Genomic DNA, 21,575 nt, shown 5'->3' with positions numbered 1-21,575 from the left:
TACAGAAGAGTTCTTAAAAACCGGAAGTATTGAAATTGCAGATAATTCTGGGATACGCTTCCTTCTGCCACGTTGGTTTGGTATGCAGACTGACGTGTAGACATACAAGTGTTTTATTAGTACGTGTTCAGATAGAATCTTTTTGTATATTATGTTACGGATGAATATTTAATCTCACAAATATCGTCGTAGAAGTCACCAAAGTTGAACAGAAACAGGTAATTATAGTTAGGTAAAGTTGACCGGTATCTTAAAATGGCCGTCTGTCACTGTCAACATTATATCAGCTCCAGTGTAGATACGGAAAAAAATAAAGCCTTTTCTCATATGTTATACTGCAATTTGAATTGAGGTATGTACGCAGCTATGTTAAGGCTTCCCGAAGCTTTAAAATGTGCTCAAACATAATATGTCATTGCGAGGTCGGTTTTTGTTTTAATTTATAAGTATTGAACTTCAGTACTTCCAATTTACATAGAGGATTTCCTCGGCTATACATTAACATATTTGTTATGATATCACATGACTATGTTGATTACGTGACAGTCAATTATGATCTTTTTAAGTGTTTCATATAAATCGCCTTGGCGCAGCTGATTAACACAATAATTATTAACATTTTGTTATATAAATAAACTCATCGTGTCCTTGTGTATCCGAAATGTGCTTGGGAAAAGTCATAGTATTACTTGGGTACAAAATATTTCCTGAGAAATTCATCACTTACCTACAAATTTGAGGGTATTTTCCACACAATATAGTAATCTGTATTAAAACAAAGCCAACACACATTTTTCCCAAGCAAGATTCAGTTAGAGAACAACCTCTCCTTACAGATTTCCACAAAAATTCTCAGATTAATCCTCATTAATCACCTGCGCCAGACTCTTTTATACACACAAAATAAGTTCTACCTCCAACCACAGGTATAAAACAGAGTACATTTCAAAATTATATTTTTTATAAGCATTTTTGACATGGCTGAATTTCAATCAAGGGTAGGTAACCAGTGTATTTTTAAAATATTCGGACATATAAGACTTAAAAAACCTTTAACGACCCGTGAATTTTGCAATAGATATCTTGCATTTTACATGCAGTTTGAAATAAAGTGTAAAGTTCATGACACTCTCCCCGTCATAGCACCTCTAGTTTGCAGTGACTTGACGTCATTTTCCATTATGATGTCATACTTTGGTAGTTCAGAGATGTGAAGGCACAGAGTGCACTGTGATATTCTACGGGAAGCCTTAACCTACCTGCGTAAGTAGTTAGAAAGTTGTCAAAATGTCGAGAGCATAACTTCAAAGGAACCAATTTTTTTTTTAAACCGTTAAAAAAAAAACATTATTGGGTTCTACAACGTACACAATACAGATAAAGAAATAAATAGCATTGATTTCTCCATCACAATATAAACTTAAAGAAAAACCATTACTTACTGAAGAAAAATGCAAATGTTATGTCTATTTTTGTTGAATGAATTAATGGAATATAGGATGAGAGTACCAAATATTGCAACAGCAAAATTAAAGCTGAACATGACTCGTAAAGAGGCATACGCCATTTTTTGATATTACTATCTACGATATCAGCACTGGGGTATACTCTTTGCATTCATTACACCTGACTGCTTTATTGTCACAGGTATCGTTATTGCAGTTACATGTATTTACAAGTGTTTGTTTGCATACTGCACTGACCTGTGCAACTGTTGTAAGTTTCTTTGGTATCTTTCTCTCCTGCATTAGAATAGGTACACAGTTATATTTTGTCGCTACCGAGTGCTGTATAGCATATGTCCTTCTACACTTGTGACGATTGATTACACTGAACAGTGACCAAGTCAGCGGCTTTATATAGGAGCCCTCAGATATAGCGAGAATCCAATCCAAATATGGCAGACACAGTCCTTTTACAAATCTTGTTGAGCTTTAATATTATACAGCGTTTTTTTTCCTTATATAACTGGTACCTGTACCGATAAACGGTACCATTCCCAATGCCAAAAAACGTTAATTTTTCCCAATTTTGAGACTTAAATTTCCCAATTCAACTGCCAAGCAACAGACTACGATGACATCGTATTTGTTTTTAAATGAAACATTGTACAAGTTGACCAATAGTTTCACTTCCATTTAAATCGAAAGTAGAGATTAGTCGTAATATGGCGGGACCTGTTGTGTAAACAGTGTAGTGTCATACATTTTGACAAATAAAAGCATGAAAATGTGAAAACAAGGGACATTGATATTGAAAACAATAATACTTGTTTATTCTTTGAAACACGGAGTATTAGGTAACGAGGTTGGAATAAACGCAAAATACGTTTCATTTGTTTAATTGACAGGAAATTTTCCTTTTTTCTACTTCGATTCTTTTTTTCCCAATTGAACCGGTACCGGACCCTTTCCCAATGGGTAGAAAAAAATTGCTGTATTACATGTATGTTCTTGTTCATGATATTGCAGAGTAGCACTAAAACTTTGAGAGATGAGGGTGAAAGAGATAGAGAGGACAGCCAATGTGGCCTGGTCCCCAGCTCAGCAATATCCAATCTACATGGTGGCTGGAACCGCAGCGCAGCAACTGGACGCAACATTTAGGTAAAAAAAAAAAGAATGAAGCAGCATGCATGTGTAGAAATATGAAAACTCTGTGTGATAAGAAAGTGAGTGTGAGGCTGTGAGCTATTTCAGTGAAAACTAATAAAGAGAGTTGAAGCATGTATCAATGAGGTGAAAACAGTTACTTGTATTTTTAGCACATCTGCAGCTCTTGAGGTCTACCATCTGAATCTAGCAGATCCTTCTTTAGACATGCCATTGGTTGCATCAGTACCATCTGAGTGCAGGTAATATTGCATTTATACTTTATAGGGGGTGTTCAATATTACCGGTTTGTTGGTATATTGCAATATTAAACACAATGATATAAATATATGATAATAATTTTTTTCAATACTGGAATTACAGTGTGCTAACTGGAAGAATTGCATAAATGCAGAATATGGTGTATCTGAATTCAAAACTCAGCTACTCGGCTGCTTTAAAGTTTTTTTGTTATAGATATTGCTACATGTTTAAAACTTAAGAATGGAATAAGGATTAATATATATTACAAGGATAACATTGTAAATTTAATTCAACAACAATTGTATTATATTTTTTCAGAATACTTACTTTACACAATTTACGATTTAGATACAGAAAACTATTCTGCACTGGAATTCTGAATATAACAATGTCCTTTATTTTCCAGGTTTCATAAAGTAGTATGGGGTTCACATGGTATGACCAGTACTAATATGTCATCAGGAGTTGTGGTGGCGGGAGCTGACAATGGAAGTATGTACTACTATGATGCTGCTGGTATGATCAAGGGAGATGAAGACTGTCTAATGTTTAAGAAAAACAAGCATGTTGGAGCTGTCAAGGCTTTAGATTTTAACCCTTTTCAGGTAATATAGTGCTTGTAACAGTTATTAGAGATGTCAGAAATAATAACTTTCTGATAGAGTATTGTGTTTAAATGATTGATGTATGTATATATATTGCTCTTATAGAGGCTTTTCTTTTAGAGTTGAAGATATTACTGTAGTTGTAAAAGTCGTTAAAAAGATAAAATTGTTATGCTATGGAACAGTTGTTTTACAATGAGGAAGAATCCCCTTTTAAACTTACATTTTGTCATATTTACAGACAAATTTACTGGCCTCTGGGGCTTCAGAATCAGAGATTTATATTTGGGACTTGAATAAACCAGATAATCCCATGACACCAGGGGCCAAATCTCAGGTAAGTAAAATTTGGAAGTCATAGCCTCATCATTTTTCACATAACAAAGAAGAGTGTGTTTTAAATGAATCTCTATATTGTTTATAGCCCCCAGAAGAGGTTGCCTGTGTAGCATGGAACAAGCAAGTGCAGCATATCTTGGGCTCTACATTTGCTGCTAGATGTGTTGTGTGGGATTTAAGAAAGAATGAACCTATAATCAAGATCAGCGATAGCATGTCACGGGTAAGGCATTAATTGTAATGTATGGTTATTATTGTCAGAATGGTCAAGAAGACTCATTGATGAACAGGAAAATCCACATATATCAGGCCTCTAAAATTTAGGCTCCAACTGGCGCCTTATCAGAAAAAAATTAGTTGCCAATGCAAAATTTTAGTAGCCAGGCAATTTTTCTAAGGCGCCAACTTTAAAAGTTAATAGAATATAGGGGCCCATGATGTACCCAAGAAAACATGACATGTCCATTGGTAAAGGAATTTCCTCTTCTTTTAAATTTCTTTTTCAGAAAAATTGTAAAAAATATGGAAATTTCCAGAATTCAACGGTCGCCAAGTCAATTTAAAATGGTCGCGAATTTGGCGACTTATGGAAAAACTTTAGGCGCCAATCAAACATTTTAGGCGCCATGGCGACTAGATTAGTCGCCAATTAGAGCCCTGTATATGTACATTTTGTTGGATTATATTATTTCAAATTCTAATAGATAAAAGCCAAAATTGTGAGCTGGCACCCTGATGTAGCCACACAGTTGTGTTTGTCGTCGGAGGATGATCATACTCCAGTGATCCAGCTGTGGGACCTTCGTTATGCCACCTCACCTGTCAAACAGCTGGAGAATCACACCAGGTATCAATTACAGATCTACTTGAAAAAACTATACAAGAGTATCTTAAATACAGTGATTAATCTATCTTTGGTTTGCAGAAATTAAAATAAGCTTCAAAAAGGAATTTTACACAAGTATAGTAGTATGATCCCTGTTTTTGCCCTTATTCTACCTTTTAAAAATTAGCATACAGTATTTAACACCTATTTAAATGTTAAATTTCTGGAACATTCTCAGTTATTTCAATAAACTAAAAAATCAGTTTTCTATGTACATGTACAAAACTTTGCAATAAAATGCTAATAAGATGAACCAAACAAGTTCATGCTGACTGATGTAAAACTGAGTACTTTTTAAGTGCAAGGTAGTCTCTTGCTAAAACATGGGGCATCCACCTATGACAATAAAGATCCACGTGATTTCTAAACAGGTCGTAAAGATGATAATAGCATTTAAGTGAAGTCGGCAAACATATTCAAAATCACAGTACTTTTAATTGGAAAACATGGAGTGCGAGGTTGTTCAACAAAGATAATTTCACTCAACTTTTATACCAACTGTACCATATACACATTTGCACATTATGACTGAACAAATCTGCCCAGTGTTTATGAAAGCCTGTAAAGTATGCACCTGTCACTTAATTTCTTTTATTATTCATGAAAATCGAGGGACTCCACCTTCAAACAGTTTTCGTGATTTTCAGATCTTGCCTCAAATTATACAGACATCAGTTAATAATATATCCAGTCATAAAGGTTTTTAATAAAGGTTCAAAATTTGACTAGTAACAAGGACCACAGATAAGCCTTATTGAGACTTGTTCTTTATTTGTGATTTTCATTATATACATCTAATTAATATTGGATGGTTTAACTTTCTTCATTAAATGTTTTAGAGGTGTGCTAGATATAGCATGGTGTCCACAAGATCCAGACTTATTATTGAGCTGTGGAAAAGATAATAGAATTCTGTGCTGGAACCCCAACAGTAATGTCCAAGGAGGAGAGGTACATTTGAAAGACATCAGAAAATTCACTTGACTGCATTAAAAAAGAGTATGAAGTGTTAGAACTCACTTCTTTATGGCTAATTTTAACAGGTTGTATATGAGTTACCTACAAGCAATCAGTGGTGCTTTGATGTGAAGTGGTGTCCTCGGAATCCAGCTGTTATTTCTAGTTCTTCATTTGATGGTCATGTTACAGTGTATTCTCTGATGGGAGGAGGGCATCCAATCCATCACAGTGACAAGGTAAAGGCTTAATAAGGAGTCATTCACAACAGAAACTTTTTACAAATTACAGTTTTCATTTCAGTGAATACTCATTTACCAATGAGTTCATTAGTTTATTTCTATGATGCCAGGTTGCTGATGCATTTCAATCGAATGATCCATTTGCACAAACCAGTCCACCATCTCAGACTACGCAAAATGTAATGCCTCTTCAGAAACCACCCAAGTGGTTAAGAAAGCCTGTGGGAGCCAACTTCGGGGTAAGCAATGAGTAAGAAGTGTGCCTTCTGCTTTGTGAAACCAAGTGTAGCATATCTTCAGAACTCCACAATACAGTTAAAAATTCTATCTAGAAAAGTTATTTTATTATTTTTGAATGTCCTTTTCTTTCATCAGTTTGGTGGTCGACTTGTTAGCTTTGACACAGAAAAATCTCAGAATCCCCAGCAGCCCGCCCCAAAGATGGTGTACATCAGTCAAGTAGTCACGGAGACGGACCTGCTACAGAGGTCCCTTCAATTAGAGCAGGCTCTGGAAAACGGCCAGTATGTGGAATATTGTGCCATGAAATCGGCCAACTGCACAGATCCTCTACAGGAAAATATATGGAACTTCCTTAGAGTCAATTTTGAAAAGGAGCCAAGAGAACATTTTATTCAGCTCTTAGGATACGATAAAACAGATCTGGCTAAAAAGGTAAATGTTCTCTCTGGGAAAATACATATGTATGTAGATGTGATAGGCAAAGACCAATTTTTGAAAATTATTCAAAATCAAAATATCATGTTAATACAGAAAGTCCATGAAAGATATGTAAACCATTTCTTATTCTGTATTTTTGCAATATTTCCATGTGATGTCTAACCGGTTTGTTTATTATTTGCACAGGTTTCTGAACATGTTGGCATGGGGCAGGACAGTGGAGTGGATGCAAAGATTCTTGCACAGAAAATGTCACAGCTTAGTCCTGAGGTACATGTACACAGTTTATCATGCCTGGTTTTCTTTACAGATTCAGATCATTCAAAGGAATTACATTGGTCTTAGGGGTGAAACGATACACCTCCTTCACGGTTCGATACGTATTGTATAATTTTGTCTCGGTTCGGTTATTTTCGATACGATACATTTTGATAGAAGGAAACAAATTCAACGTTGTTTTATGCTTTCTTTTTCTAAATCTAGTCACATATTTTACGAATTTTATTTGCAAATTGACTAGAAGAAATTGATTAAAATTATTTGACTGTCAAAAATTATTTTACAAGCTATCAGTCATCAAAAATTTACGTTTTCTATACTTATTTATACTGAGTAACGTGTTTTACCTTATGCCAAACCCGACTGAATAACGATCCCGACCAAAAAATGAACCGAACTGAAAATTAGAGATTTTGCACCGTGTATCAAACCGAGAAAAAATACCGCGGTGAATCGATACCGTGGTGAACCGTTTCACTCCTAATTGGTCTTTGTATTTGCAGTTTTTGATTTAAAGATAAGTTTGAGTAACAAATGACCCTTTCCTTCTTTTGCTACAGGACTTGCAGCAATCTGGGCGCCAAGCTTCTGTCCAGGGTTCTCCAGTGGTGGGATCCAAGGTAGGATTAAACAAGCTCATTTACAACTTACTGATGATATGTCAGTATGGATCATTGCCTGCAGACAGTTTAAAAGAAACTTTTGATGTTGAAATTCCTGTGTATATTAGGTAATGCTTACCTTCACTATTACAGACGCCATTGAGTCAAGATGAAGCTGCTTCAGCTTTTGATGAGATTGGGTTGTCACAGAGTAGTAAATCTGAGGATTTGGACCAAGAGTCACTTAAACCATTGCTTATACCCACAGATCAAGGTAAGCTGTTATACCAGGCTTAGCTGTTTGTCAAAAAAGGTGATACAGTAAATAAAGGTTATTGTCAAAAAAAGATATGAGTTGGTCATCTGGTCATCTAATGACTGCAGAATGATTATGATAGCTTTTAATGAATGTTTGCTGGAGTGAATCATGAATTATTTCATTTACATGTAATTAGATGCAGATGGACTTTTAAGTCAGGCCTTGTTGACTGGAAACTTTGAAGCTGCTGTTGAGATATGTCTTTGTGAAAACAAAATGGCAGAAGCTATTATCCTAGCCATAGCTGGAGGGCCGGACCTTCTCAGTCGCACACAGAAGAGATTCTTCCAGCAGAGCAAGTGCAGCATAGGAAGAGTATGGAAATTTGTATCTTTAAAGATTGATATTATTGATATTACACCGATAATTTAAAGTAAATGATAGATTTGAGTGAAAATTTTAGCATATCCCTAAATTTGAAGTTTGTTTCATGAAGAGATTGTTTTATTGTGTACAGCTAATATCCTCGGTGGTCACCCATGACTGGTCACACATTGTGGAAACCTGTGATCTGTCTAACTGGAAGGAAGCTTTAGCTTTAATCTTAACTTATGCTTCTCCTGATGAGTTCTCTACACTGTGTGGTGAGTGGCTACAGTAAAATGTTTGTTAAAGTGTCATGTAGCTTTCTGACTAAAGGGAACTGAATTGTGTTAAATCCAAATGTTACATTGAAGTAAATTACATATTTATAACTAATAAATCCCACAATACATGAAGAAGGCTATGTAACAGCAGGATAAGTGATAAGCACATTGATTTTTGATTACAGACAGCTTGGCTAATCGACTGGAATCTGAGAGTGCAGATGACCTGAGTGTGTATGCCAGTTTGTGTTACATTTGTTCTGGAAATGTGGAAAAACTCTTACAAAACTGGTACGCTAACACAGAAGGAAATAACACACCACTTGGTTTACAGGTAAATACCATCACATATACAGCATTGTCAGGGTATAACATACTTTGTACATGTCTTTAAATTTATTTCTCTAACCTGTTTGTATTTGCATGATTAATATTTGTATAGCAAAATGGGACAGGGTGAAATACAAACTAAAACAGCGTATCATAACACTTCTAGTTTGAATTACAGAAGCTTTCTTTTTGGTAAACTGTTCTTGAATGAAATTTTATAGTTTTACTATTTTCTCTATAGGACATGGTAGAGAAAGTAATGTTACTGAGGAAAGCAGTGGAATTGTCTCGAGGACAGGCTACCGATATCAGTGGAGGACTATTGGCTGAGAAAATGAACGAGTATGCAAGTCTCCTTGCAGCTCAGGGAAGCTTAGACACAGCTGTCAGATATTTAGGAAACTCTACAGATGTATGTTATTCAAAACCTGGAAAAATTTAATATTTGTTAATTTTAAATAAATGTAAAATTTTAATTCTTAAGAGCGAGACAGGTTTTCGAAGATTCATCAATGATAATCCAGCTTAGACAACATGTTTTAATATCATATTTCAATGTTTATTACAGACAAATCTCATGATCATGAAAGACAGATTGTATAATGCTCTGGGAGTTCAGGGATCACCGTGTCCATTCCAGAAGATAAATGTATTACCAGCAGGTGCTCCTCAGCCCCAGCAGAGGACCACTCAGGCTCAGAGACCGACTGGTCAGGTAGGGACTCATCAGACTCAGGCCAAGGGCTCATTTGGAACTGTGACCACACCCAGTAGTTCTTACAACAATCCAATGAGTTATACAGCTCCGTACACACACATGAATGGGGTGACATCACAACCCTCGTACTATAATCCAACAGCAAATGTTGCTCCTAAGACACCTCCATCAAGCACAGGTGCCATGTCTAAAGGTAGGCTCTTTTTTCATCATCAAATTTTGTTTGTAGTAATTATAAGTGATTGTAATTATGTTGTATGCTATTGCCCTGAATGTAATGGCTTAAGACAAAACTGTATGCATAAAAGAATGTATTATTGAAGAAATAGTCTATCAAAACATGTTGTGTTTCCTCACAGGTGCTCTGTCACATAAATACCCCTCACACCCAGCCACAACATCAGCTTATGACCCCTACACACAAGGAGGTTACCAGCCCAACAATCAGCCATATAATCCAGTTCCAGCATATGATCCATCTTACTACAGGTGTGTGATATCCTACTTTATATCATCACTTAATCAAGTCTTTATACATACTATATGTACATGTATATTCAACAATAATTGTTGTACCTGTGTCATAGTCAAAGCATGTATTTCCAAGATAACTTAAAGTTGGCAACGTACATGTACTGTACATACATAAAAGAATGAAAAGGTTGCTTGATTGATTGAAATTTTTCTTCAATTCCCCTGAACTGTTTTTTGTGCTTAATTATAGTGGAATGGGAGCATCTAACCAGCCATCAAACCAGCCAACAAATATGTATCAGCCTTTTCATAATCCAGGTATCTACTACTATATATCTAAAAATAATTACCCCTAATTCATAAGGGTACCCACTGTCTGTTATTGTAATAGCTTCTGTTTGTGTTCAGTATGCTGTATGTAGACATGTTTGTTGTGACCTGTGTGATTTATTAGCAGGCTCGGCTTCAATGGCTCCACCACCTGTGAGTGACAACCACAATGTCCACTCCTTCATGAATAACCCTCCCCCCTCAGCCTGGAATGACCCTCCCCCTCTGAAAGAAAAGAAACCAAAGGTAAAGATCAGTCTCAATACTGACAGAGAATCAGAATGACTCTTCTTTTGTTTTCAGAGCTATAAAAAAATCTATTCCCATTGATTAGTAAATGATATGTATTTTAAGAATCCACCAACACAGTATGATGGAACTGCAATAACAAGTCCATTGTATGGGACTTTAGTACCTCAAGACCCAAATCAGGCAGGAGGGGCTACAAATTATAGCCTGTACAACCCCCAGGAGCACCAGGCAGAAATACAGGTAGGGAGCACATGCTGATCACAGTTAACATGTCTATAAACTTAACTGTACTACTTAACAATACTGCTTCATATATGAATACACGAGTACCTTATATTTTAAATTCATTCTAGCTATTGCAGGGAACTATGTAATTTTTTTTTGTTTTGTTTTGTTCTCTTCTTGCAATGTACAGTTTTTAATTTGTTGAATAACAAGTTTTATACTGTTTATTAGATTTTTCTCCATAATTCTGTTAAATCACTAATTTTCAAGAGGGTTTTATTTTCATTGTTTTCATGGTATGGAGGGACTTAGGAATTCAGGTCTTCCACAGAATTTTGAAATTTCAAACTATGTGTCTCTTTTATTACCACAAAACAAATCCCCAAGAACCTTGATGTATTTTTTATCAAACCATGAAAATATGACCCTAGAAAAATGCTTGATTTTACAGTATTTTACAGCAATATTCTCAAAGAAGAGAATATTTAGAATTAATAGATTATTGTTCATTTATAATTAATCATGAATGAAGTTGAGAATGTAAAGTATAGCTGTATGATTAGAGTTTTACTGAAGAGCAGAACAGCTTGGCTTTCTCTCTCTGTATTCTCTGCATGGCATGCACTCATATTACAATCCTTCACTGTACCTTCAGCCTGCCCAACCCCCAAGGACATTACAAAATGCCTCTGCTCCCCCTGGTTCTCAACAGAAGGTGAGAAAGTATGGACACTTAGGAAGAACAAAACAGATCCTTATCTTTACACATAGATTACACTGAGAAACTTATTAGAACTCATATCCAACATTTTATAGCACATTTTAAGTTACTGAAGTTCAATCTTAACTGCTTGATTTCATTTTTGTTTTATTTCAAAACTGATAAAACATCATGTTCCATTATTCAACTTACACTTATATTATTAACTTTTATTTGCTATTATGCATGCATTAATAATTTGAATTTACAAATAAATCATCAGCATTGACCTTGGGTATCAGAGTTGTCAACCCCCGGTCATTGTATAGATTCAGCATGTTGGTCTGTTATTATTTTCAGGCAGCAGCTTCTGTAGCTCCTCCAGAGCCCCCTAAACCTGTGGAGAAAGGACCAATCCCCTCTGAACACCAAGTCTTACAAGATATTTTCAACAGCTTAGTACACAACTGTTCAAATGTGGCCTCAAATGCTGTAAGTATAGATAGGTCTTACAAGATATTTTCAACAGCTTAGTGCACATCTATTCAAATGTTGCCCCCAATGCTGTGAGCATAGAAATTATTTTCCAACTTTACTTTTCCATGTGGAACATGTTAACAATGTTGAAAGTAGAAAAAAATATAAGGATATAAATTTGTATATGTATACGGTATATGAAAGAGATGCATTAAGGTGTTGGTAGAATTTGAGCTGTTCTGTGTTCCAATAATTTGATTCAATTAAACACAGATGTACATGTACATTTCTGTATGCTACACAATCATCTACATATATTTCAGCAAATGAAGAGAAAATTAGATGACGTTTCGAAAAAGTTGGAACTTCTCTATGACAGATTGCGAGACCATAGTGTAAGTATAATATGCAAGTGATTTATGTACAGATAAAGCTAGCTTTATGTTTTATAACTGTTATGTACATTGAATATTTGTTATTTTGTGTAACAGCTGTCCCAGTCTGTGATATTGGGTCTACATCAGATAGTCCAGGCCATACAACAGTACGATTACAACACAGCTCTACAAATCTACACACAGATGATTAGTCAGGGCAACTTCTCAGAAATCAGCAGCTTCATGCCGGGACTCAAAATGTTGATACAGTCAGCAATGCAAATGAATGTATATGTGCAAGCACACTAGTCTTAGATTAGTTTAGGATTTTACAGTATTTATATCATGAAACGATGAGCTGCCAAATTTTAGGGTGTTGTATAAGAACATTAATATGATACCTCACAGATAATGTGATATGTGGGTATTAACTCTTGGAAATAACTCAGAGGAATTTCATAAGTTATAAGATACAATTTTACCAAAAAGAATGTTATCCACATGAGTGAAATTCTTGTGGATTAAAGGAATGACTTTTACTTCATATTTATTCATGTGATGTAGACAAGATAATAACATATTATCACTATACCTGTATATGTAAAACCTCAGAGCTGGTCCCTGGCAGCCCAGAATAAGATTCATAATGCTGTATATTATTTCTCTTCATGTAGATAGGGCCTTATTTTATTTCAAAAGGATGTGAGAGCATATTTTTCTAGTCATTCTTCATGAAAGCATCTAACATAAAATGCCTAGATACATTATTGAGATTACTGTAGAAATTTTTGTGAAATTTTTATTGGAATGAATTAAATGCACTCTATAGTTAATGCTTCAAATGCAGATTCTGTTAAAATTCATTTGAAATTACATGTACTTGGAAACAAGTATTGGTTGTCCATTATGTAGGTTTTCTCTGTTACAAGCACAGTGTTCAGAACATTTGAAATCAATTTTAATCTACAAATATTGTGTAATGAATATTTAGAATATGGTTAACATGCTGTATACATGTATTTGTACTGAACATGACTGTTAATGTGATTGACTGATGTACAAGTAATTATAAAAAGAAAAACTAAGCAACAGGATTGTCTTGATTTATATCACTGTAAATGGGGTTGTCTTGGTTTAAATCACTGTAAATGGGATTGTGTTGGTTTATATCACTGTAAATGGGATTGTCTTGACTTATACCACTGTAAAAGGGATTGTGTTGGTTTATATCACAGGAAATAGGATTGTGTTGGTTTATATAGCTGTAAACGGGATTGTGTTGGTTTATATCACTGTAAACGGATTGTGTTGGTTTATATCACTGTAAACGGGATTGTGTTGGTTTATATCACTGTAGATGGGATTGTGTTGGTTTATATCACTCTAAAAGGGATTGTCTTGGTTTGTATCATTGTAAATGGGGGAAAAATAATATTGACTGCTAGTTGTCTACCTTTTACACAAGTGAAAAACAAACTATAATGAGTTAAAGTTTGTTCTTAGTTTAAACAGGGAAAAGATTTAACACCCCCCCCCCCCCCCCCACCTGTTTTGTCTATCATGGGTGGAATCGTAAGGAAGAAATGTATTTAATGTGCAATATTGTATTAGATAAGCTATCTATAAGTAAATGAAAAAAAATCAAACAATCGAAACTGAACTGCTTTATTGGCTTACCTGAGCCAAATGCACAATTGGTGTGTCTGTTTTCAGAAAACTTTCAGGTTTTCAACTTCTCCAACACCCTGAGCTAATTTTTACCAAACTTGGCACAGAGTATAATTTGATGAAAGGAGATAAAAGTTAATTCAGATGACAGGCCATGCCTGCTTCCAAAGGGTAATATCCAAGAAAAGGCAAGAAAGGACTGGACTGGGACCAGTAGAATCTTCTACAGAGCCATGGGACCTAAGAAGATAAAACTTCCTGATATAGTTAAAATTCAAAGAACTGCGAACGATAGCATTGTTCTGCCGCCTGCCTCCAAATCAATTTTCAAAAGTTAACATATCTGAATGATTTTTCATATTTATATAGATATTTATGTAGATTTTCACAAAACATAACTTAGTTGGGAAAATAAAGAGAGATAACTCCATAATTTTGGTAAAACTTCACCCCGTGAAACGGGTCACGGTAGCCTTGTGGTAGGGCGTTCGCTTCGTGATTGGGAGGCCGGGGTTCGATTTTCGTTCGCCGCTCCGCGTCAAACCTAAGACGAAAACATAGCAATATGTAGTGACTGTTCCTTCGCCAAGTGCCCGGCACTAGAGGTGAAAGTCACGGGTCTTTCGGACGAGACATTAAAAACCGAGGTCACGTGTCACGATAAGCGTTGGCACGACAAAGAACCCTCGCCGCTTAATGGCCCTAAGTGCCGAGTATAGGTCTAAATTTGAAGCCTTTCACCAGTATATGGTGATGTCTCTATATGAGTGAAAAATTCCCGAATGGGACGTAAAACAACATACAATCAGTCAATATTTCCATGAAACAAGAATTCCTGTTTACAGGCATTAAGAATTGTTATTTAACAAATTCATACCAAAGCTTTTGTTGTTTCACCGGGGGGTGGGGTGGGGTATGTTTACAGACAAAAACAGCAAAAATGATCATTTTTTCACCAATTTCAATGGAATGTACTTAAACATTGTATTTTTTAGGTGACCTATTGCTATCTGTTTTCGTCCGTCGTCGTGCGGATGTGTGTCGTGCATAAACTTTTCACATTTTCGACTTCTCAAGAACCACTGGGTCAATTTCAACCAAACTTGCCACAAAGTATCCTTGGGTGAAGGTGGTTCAAGTTTGTTCAAATGAAGGGCCACGCCTTCTTCCAAGGAGAGATAATTAAGAATTAGTTTAAAATTAATGGCATCTTTTAAAAATCTCGAGAACCACTGGACCAGGTAATATGAAACTTATATGGAAAAATCCTCAGGTAGTGTAGACTCAAGTTTGTTAAAATCATAACCCCCAGGGGTAGGATGGGGCCACAATGGACAATCAAAGTTTAACAAAGGAATACATAGGAAAAATCTTGAACAATCTTCTTCTCAAGAATAGCAAAGCCATAATTTATATGGAAGCATCCTTGGGTAATGTTAATTCAAATTGGTTCAAATCATGACCCCCTGGTGTAGGGTGGGGGCACAACAGGTGATAAAAGTTTTAGTTAGGAATATATAGGAAAGATCATTTAAAAATCTTCTTTTCAATAACAACAAAGCCATGATTAGTCATTTTAATACAGAAGCATCTTCAGGTACTGTAGATCACTAAATTTTCGCGAGATAGTTATTGACTCTTTATTAACGAGACAGAATATTCACGAATTGTGGTTACTGCTCTATATAATCTTTAGAAATACTTATATACACAAGAATGAAAATTTTTTTAGAGCACGTTTTTCTCGCGTAATTACGCGTAAATGAAGTTCTCGCGAATAAAAAAGTGATTTACAGTAGTGTAGATTAAGATTGTTCAAATCATGACCCCCGGGGGTAGGGTGGGGCCATAATAGAAAATAAAACTTATAGAAGAAAAATCTAATTGGGGACAGATTAAGTTGTTACTGAATACTAAACTAATTATTTCGATGATCCTGATATCATCCTATTTCTCTTGCTTTTTTGGGCAACAAAGCTTCTTCTTGTTTCAATTATGATATAAGTTTAAATTTTACATTTTACATAAGTTAAACATAAGAAAAGATTTTTATAAGGGTCATTTATTTTATATCCAAGAATATTCTAAAATCTGGTGATGCTTTAAAGTCTGATTTCAAGGAAAACATCGGCTCCCCCCCCCCCCCCCCCCCTTATAAAAAGAGTTGAAATTAATAGTAATTAACTATTTGACAATAATATTAAATTTTATTGAACTCTTCTTTGCAATCAAGAAAGATTTTTTGGCCAAATTGCCATTAGTATTGAATTAAGTTGTTCTTTATTAAAATTATGGCCCTCGGTGGTACCCAGGATAAGACCATAATAAAGGTTGCAAGTATATCCTGTACGAAGACTCTTTAAAAATCTTTTTGCTAGCGCTCTCGAGCGACTACATTAGTCTATTTTCCTGGAATACGCATGCTCGACTTCACGGTAAGGCATTCTGGGAACACAACTGTAGATAAACTGTACCATGTAAATTTCGTTTAATTATCTGAAAATACATATGATCTGAAGTTTTGTGCTTTGTTGTCTAAGCTGTATACAAATGTTAAAAAAAAGTAACAGTTAAACTTAGGTCTTATAATGCCAAGACTGAAGAGATCGGTTAATTCTAAAAGAATACTAAAACCCTAACCAAGTTTTTCTTAACTTCTTTCTGGCAAGCTCGGCAAACAATCTCGGATATATATGTTGCAAACCTGATTAAAATCTTCGCCTTGTGCAGCAATCCATGTGAGCGGATCAAAGGATCTGATTTTAATCAGATTGTATATGTTACCGGAAAGACCCGAGAAGATGCGATTGCTACAAAACAGTACTACACTGGATAATTTTAAACTAGGTGCCCATACCTAGGTTCTACTGATCTCTTTTATTTCACCTCAAAATTGAAATAACAGTAAGCTACAGAATGCTTAAAGCCTAATTCCTAATTCAATCAGAGAGCTTAACACTCTCCGAGATCATGCAAAAATCTTCTCAAATAATACACGGCTATGATTTGTAATTTTATAGGGAACGATCCCCAGGTATAGTGTACATTGAAAAAACTCGAGAGTAGCAATGCCACACTAAATATTATATGGGTGAATTAAAAAATAATGACCATCAAATAGAATTTCTTTAAAAAAAACTTTATTTTAAAAAAAGAAAATATCACTACATCCTGAAAGACTTCCTAACATTCATAATCAAAAGAAATTATAGCTTTTTATACATCAAAATGGTATCATGGATATAAATGATTAGATCTAAACCTTGACTGAGTTTCTTCTCTTGTATATGTGGGAAAAAATGGCATTTTGAATGTTATTTTACATTATTTTTTCAATTCTGATTTAAAAAGTTTTTAAAAGAAATATGAAACATTAAAATATCCCCATCACTTTTTTTTGTCCATTTAAGTCAACTCCTTAAATCTAGGCCTAAAAAGAAATTTGATATAATACAAGTTTTCTTACAAAATATACTAGATTTTGAAGTGACCCTATTTTACAATATTGTGTTGCATTCCTGACATCCGACATCCAATATGTATTTTATTTAACATTGTTTTGAAAATTATAACACACAATAACCCAATCTTAGTTTGTAAATCTGTTCGTCGTTTTGATATCTTTTATCATTTACAGCAAGTTTTTCATATTTTCAAGACTTTAAAACATGATTATTTGCAATGTGTAATATATATACATTGTATTTAAAAATATGTGTTAAGTGATGAAAACTATCCTCTGAAATAACAGAATGTTTTGAACATCAAAAAGTATCAAACATTTTTTTTCAATTTATTTTAAAGATCATTGATAATTATAAAGCAATTTTGTTGCACCCCTGACTGCAGTAAAATTAAAAACTATAACCATAGAACACCAAAATTCATAAAATGTTGGCAATGGTAACGAAATTGTGCAATATTTATAGTCTAATACTTCATAATTAAAACACATGAAAGTATGGGTTTATATCTTGAGTTATCTCCTATTTATGTAAAAAAAAAAAAAAAAAAAAAAAAAAAAAAAAAAAAAAAAAAAAGAAGAAGCTAAAAATATATATTTATTAGAAGATAAAATATATTTTATAGCATATTTTCTTTCACAGGACAAACACTGTAAGCTACAGAGGTCAACCAGAAACATTCTACTCATCATTTTTTTCTCTATATTTATTCATATTTGATCAGCAAAAATTCTAACATATTTGTTGCACTCCTGACCAAGAGCATGGGAGTCTTTAAGGTAGAATTGAGAAGTGAAATTACATCAGAACTTGTTCTGTTGTTTCAGCGAAGTTGAGCTGGAATTACTTGAATTTTATAACAATTTTTTCAAACGGTCAATAATTTAGTACTAAATGAATAGTTTTTTTCATCATATAACTTGAAGTAGAAAAAATGTATTGCACTCCTGACCATAGAAATATGGATCTGAAACACAGACAGACCCTGTAATTGATACTCTCTTTGGTATATATGTTTTTTGTGTCTTTATTTTCAAAAATAAAAATCAGAGAATCATATACTGATAAAAGTTTTTTTTTTTCATTCTTGGGAGCAAAACATTAAACATTGCACTCCTGACATTATTGGGTATGCACAGATAATTGACTTTCATTAATGCTACTTGTGATATATATACCATTTTTAAGTTTTAAATTGCATACCAGTTATTGTTTTACATTTTAAAAATTCTTTTTTGACTGAATTGTCCTTAAGATTTTTAAAATCGATGTTTTTTGGCAACACTACATTTTTCCTGTTGCACTCTTGACATGGTATAATTTTTTTTTAAACATCAGCCATGACCACAGCTTAGTGAAAAAGAAGTTGCTACAGTCTACATTTAAAGCTCAATACTTTGAATATTATTCAGGGAAGTCTTTATTTCCAACATAAACCATTATTATTTATTTCACAGATCTTTAAAAAATATTGTCACAGAAGGTGTTGCACTCCTGGTATTTTTAGCATCATTTTTGGCATAACTTTTTGTGAACTGAGATATCAATGAGATATTTGGCAGGTATTTAGACACTATATAGTCATATGCTGAAACATAGAAATTTATTCCCATTGCCTGTATTTTTAGTGCAGGTTGATAAATATGAGTTTGGTTTTTTTTTCTTTTTTTTTTTTTTTTTATAAAAATTCACCCATATGTTTCTAAAATGCAAAACTTAGTGTACACAAAGATGTCCTTCATGACTTTGTTAAACATATCAAAATGTACAAAATTTTCCACGTTGCATGGAATCATTAAGTTGCAAGATTCAAACTGAAATTTTACTTTGTACGTTTATACTTGGAAAACAGCAAAGCGCAGATTCAAACTCGGCGATGAAATCAATCTGATCGATGAAATTTTACTTTGTACGTTTATATTGGGAAAATCTTCTGCAGAACAGCAAAGCAACAGTCATATTGATATTCAGAATCCCCGTGTAGTGTTAATTCAAGTTTTGTTGTCATAACTTCTTTGGGGATGCGGCCACGATAGGGTGTCAAAATTTTACATATGAATATATAGGGTGAAAAATCTTTAAAAATTATGCTGTTAAGAAAAGCAGGGCAGATGTGACTCAGGTGAGCGCAGTAGCCCATGGTGCTCTTTCCCACTTTCCCTTAACTGCTTTTCTGATGTAAATCTCTCTCTCTAGGATGTATCTATTTCTGATCCCCTTCATTATCCAAAGTAAACATGGTGTCTCGAGTGTAGTGTTCGCAGACTATTATGTGCAGTTTAATTAATCTCGGAATTGTGGATTAATAATAAATATGAAAAGGGAAGCTATCTTTGTACTCAGTTAATCATTGAGAGCAAATAGAACATGCCAAATGCATCATAAACCTTAGATGCAAATGCTGATGAGAAATGTCAAGATTTTTGTGGATTGTATGTTTGTCGTATCGTAATAACGTAGAAAAACAATTATACAGAGGTCGGCGAAGTAACGCTTTGTGTTGACTAGTCTGTCGGGCTTCACTGATTTACTTCTATGAATGTCGAATTCATTCGATTCTTTGCAATCGAGTCTAAAAGAAGAATAAGTCAGAATGTCAAATCGGTGAAGATTTAATTATGCAGAAACCATTAAGGTGAAGATAACGAATAGTGATCGATCTCAAAACATTCTACAAACATTCATATGTTAACAAGGCATAAAACACGGACCTCTGGAAATTCAAGAGGTGGATTTAGGTGGCTAGGAGGAGTAAGCATCTCCTGTCGACTGGTCACACCCTCTGAGCCCTTTGTATTGATCAGGTGGACGGAATATTCAGTAGTCAAATAAGTATACAAACAAAGGCCGAACAATTGGCATGGAAAACTTAGCCAAAATACGACCCATGGTAGGTTCTGTTTGCTAACAAGTTCATTATAACCACTATAGAATTTTCGAAATACTAATTTTAAACGAGGTTATTGAAATCACTATAACATCAACTTATCTGTCACTAGCCTGCCTCGGTTTAAAGCTTGATCGTACTCAGAGCAAGCTCTTGAGTATAAGTTGGGATATCTTGATTTCTGATTGTCGAGTTGAAGGCCACAGCAAGTGTTCTTCTTTTCTTTTCGAATAGATTTTACTTCTTAGGAATATAAAAACAGATCGGCTAATAAAGGATCACCATTAGCGTCCATCGGAATTCCAAATTGTCCTTATTTACACATAGAACTGTCGACGGATTTTTCTGTTATTTCCCGATCATGACAAGGAGCACATGGCGGGTGTGACCCGTCGGCAGGGGATGCTCACTTCTCCAAGGCACCTGATCCCACCTCTGATGTTTTAGAGGTCTATGTTTGCTCTGTTCCAAACTTTGTACTGTTTAATGCACTTTTGAGCTTGAATACTGTTCGTTATCTCCATATATCTCATTGCAAGATCTGACCTCCAAAGACTACGTAAATATTGCTATTGAGAACTCTAGCATCCTTTTAATATCAACTTCAGAGTACTTGTGTGTAGAATCAGAGTGATTTTTTACAAGTAATTTAGCTGATGACCAGTCACAAGATATGAAGATTTCTGAGTTTTCAAAGTTTAGTTTATTTTTTTAAATTTATCATGAGGAATGGTTGTATAAAGTGTAGAAAAGTCGCACTTTTTGATGTTACTGACATTTTAAAAATTTGGAATTTTTAAAATTTTCTAAGAGTTCTTTGAGAATCCACATCTGATTTACACCACTTCTAGAATATGTTGTAGCACAGTACGCCTAAAGTTTCTCCTTTATAGCAGTTAATAATTTGTGAGGAGTAAGGATAGGCGCTAATGCCCGTATTCATACCTATGGCTTAGGTAAGCTAGGTTTATCAAGTAAGCCAGAGTCAAGTAAACCGGATTTAAATCCCACTTGAGCTGAGCTCACTTTAACCTCACTTGTGTTTCACACTGAAAATAAAACTGGGTTTACCTAAACTGCAGTCAATCTCGTGTTTTGACAGCATTTGGTATAATATTAAGCAGAGAAAGAACCAGAGACACAGGAAAATGAAAAAAAAACATATATTTTCATAGAAAATCTTTCATTCCTTCACGGAGAAGGTTTTACTAGGAGCGTCCTCCTACTTTGAGTAGAGACAATGTTCTCACCATTACATGTACTATCAATAAATTAATTCATTCAATATAACGAATGCCTCCACTTACTCTATAATTTAATT

The 21,575-nt window shown here is 34.6% G+C and overlaps 1 protein-coding gene across 3 annotated transcripts; it reads left to right on the top strand.

Moving 5' to 3' along the window:
* Positions 1-28: 28 nt before the first annotated feature.
* On the top strand, positions 29-13,324 carry LOC133199604 (protein transport protein Sec31A-like). 3 transcript variants are annotated; one of them, XM_061335447.1, is made up of 27 exons: positions 29-218; positions 2,472-2,606; positions 2,765-2,854; positions 3,262-3,460; positions 3,702-3,797; positions 3,885-4,022; positions 4,504-4,646; positions 5,525-5,636; positions 5,729-5,881; positions 5,995-6,123; positions 6,260-6,559; positions 6,752-6,835; positions 7,405-7,464; positions 7,600-7,720; positions 7,902-8,080; positions 8,223-8,349; positions 8,538-8,686; positions 8,924-9,094; positions 9,251-9,593; positions 9,760-9,889; positions 10,125-10,192; positions 10,332-10,450; positions 10,559-10,696; positions 11,337-11,396; positions 11,742-11,873; positions 12,182-12,253; positions 12,350-13,324. In XM_061335447.1, the coding sequence occupies exons 2-27, from the start codon at positions 2,494-2,496 to the stop codon at positions 12,542-12,544; spliced, it is 3,621 nt and encodes a 1,206-aa protein (XP_061191431.1). In that variant the 5' UTR covers positions 29-218; positions 2,472-2,493; the 3' UTR covers positions 12,545-13,324. The 3 variants fall into 3 exon arrangements, with proteins under 3 accessions (XP_061191431.1, XP_061191430.1, XP_061191432.1); XM_061335446.1 differs by having other exon boundaries at positions 10,329-10,450; XM_061335448.1 differs by lacking the exon at positions 11,337-11,396 and having other exon boundaries at positions 10,329-10,450.
* Positions 13,325-21,575: the final 8,251 nt, after the last annotated feature.

Source organism: Saccostrea echinata, unplaced genomic scaffold, assembly GCF_033153115.1.
Source record: "Saccostrea echinata isolate AGI-Se365-2 ecotype Australia unplaced genomic scaffold, CSIRO_AGI_Sech_v1 ptg000034l, whole genome shotgun sequence".
Lineage (NCBI taxonomy): Eukaryota > Metazoa > Mollusca > Bivalvia > Ostreida > Ostreidae > Saccostrea > Saccostrea echinata.
This window is presented reverse-complemented; position numbering and strand designations above follow the sequence as displayed.

Excerpts from the sequence above, each read along its gene's own strand:
- LOC133199604 (XM_061335446.1), top strand. The coding sequence starts at position 2,494 with ATGAGGGTGAAAGAGATAGAGAGGACAGCCAATGTGGCCTGGTCCCCA. Across the intron at positions 11,874-12,181 it reads CAAATGTGGCCTCAAATGCT|CAAATGAAGAGAAAATTAGA; the intron begins GTAAGTATAGAT and ends CATATATTTCAG. Across the intron at positions 12,254-12,349 it reads ACAGATTGCGAGACCATAGT|CTGTCCCAGTCTGTGATATT; the intron begins GTAAGTATAATA and ends TTTGTGTAACAG.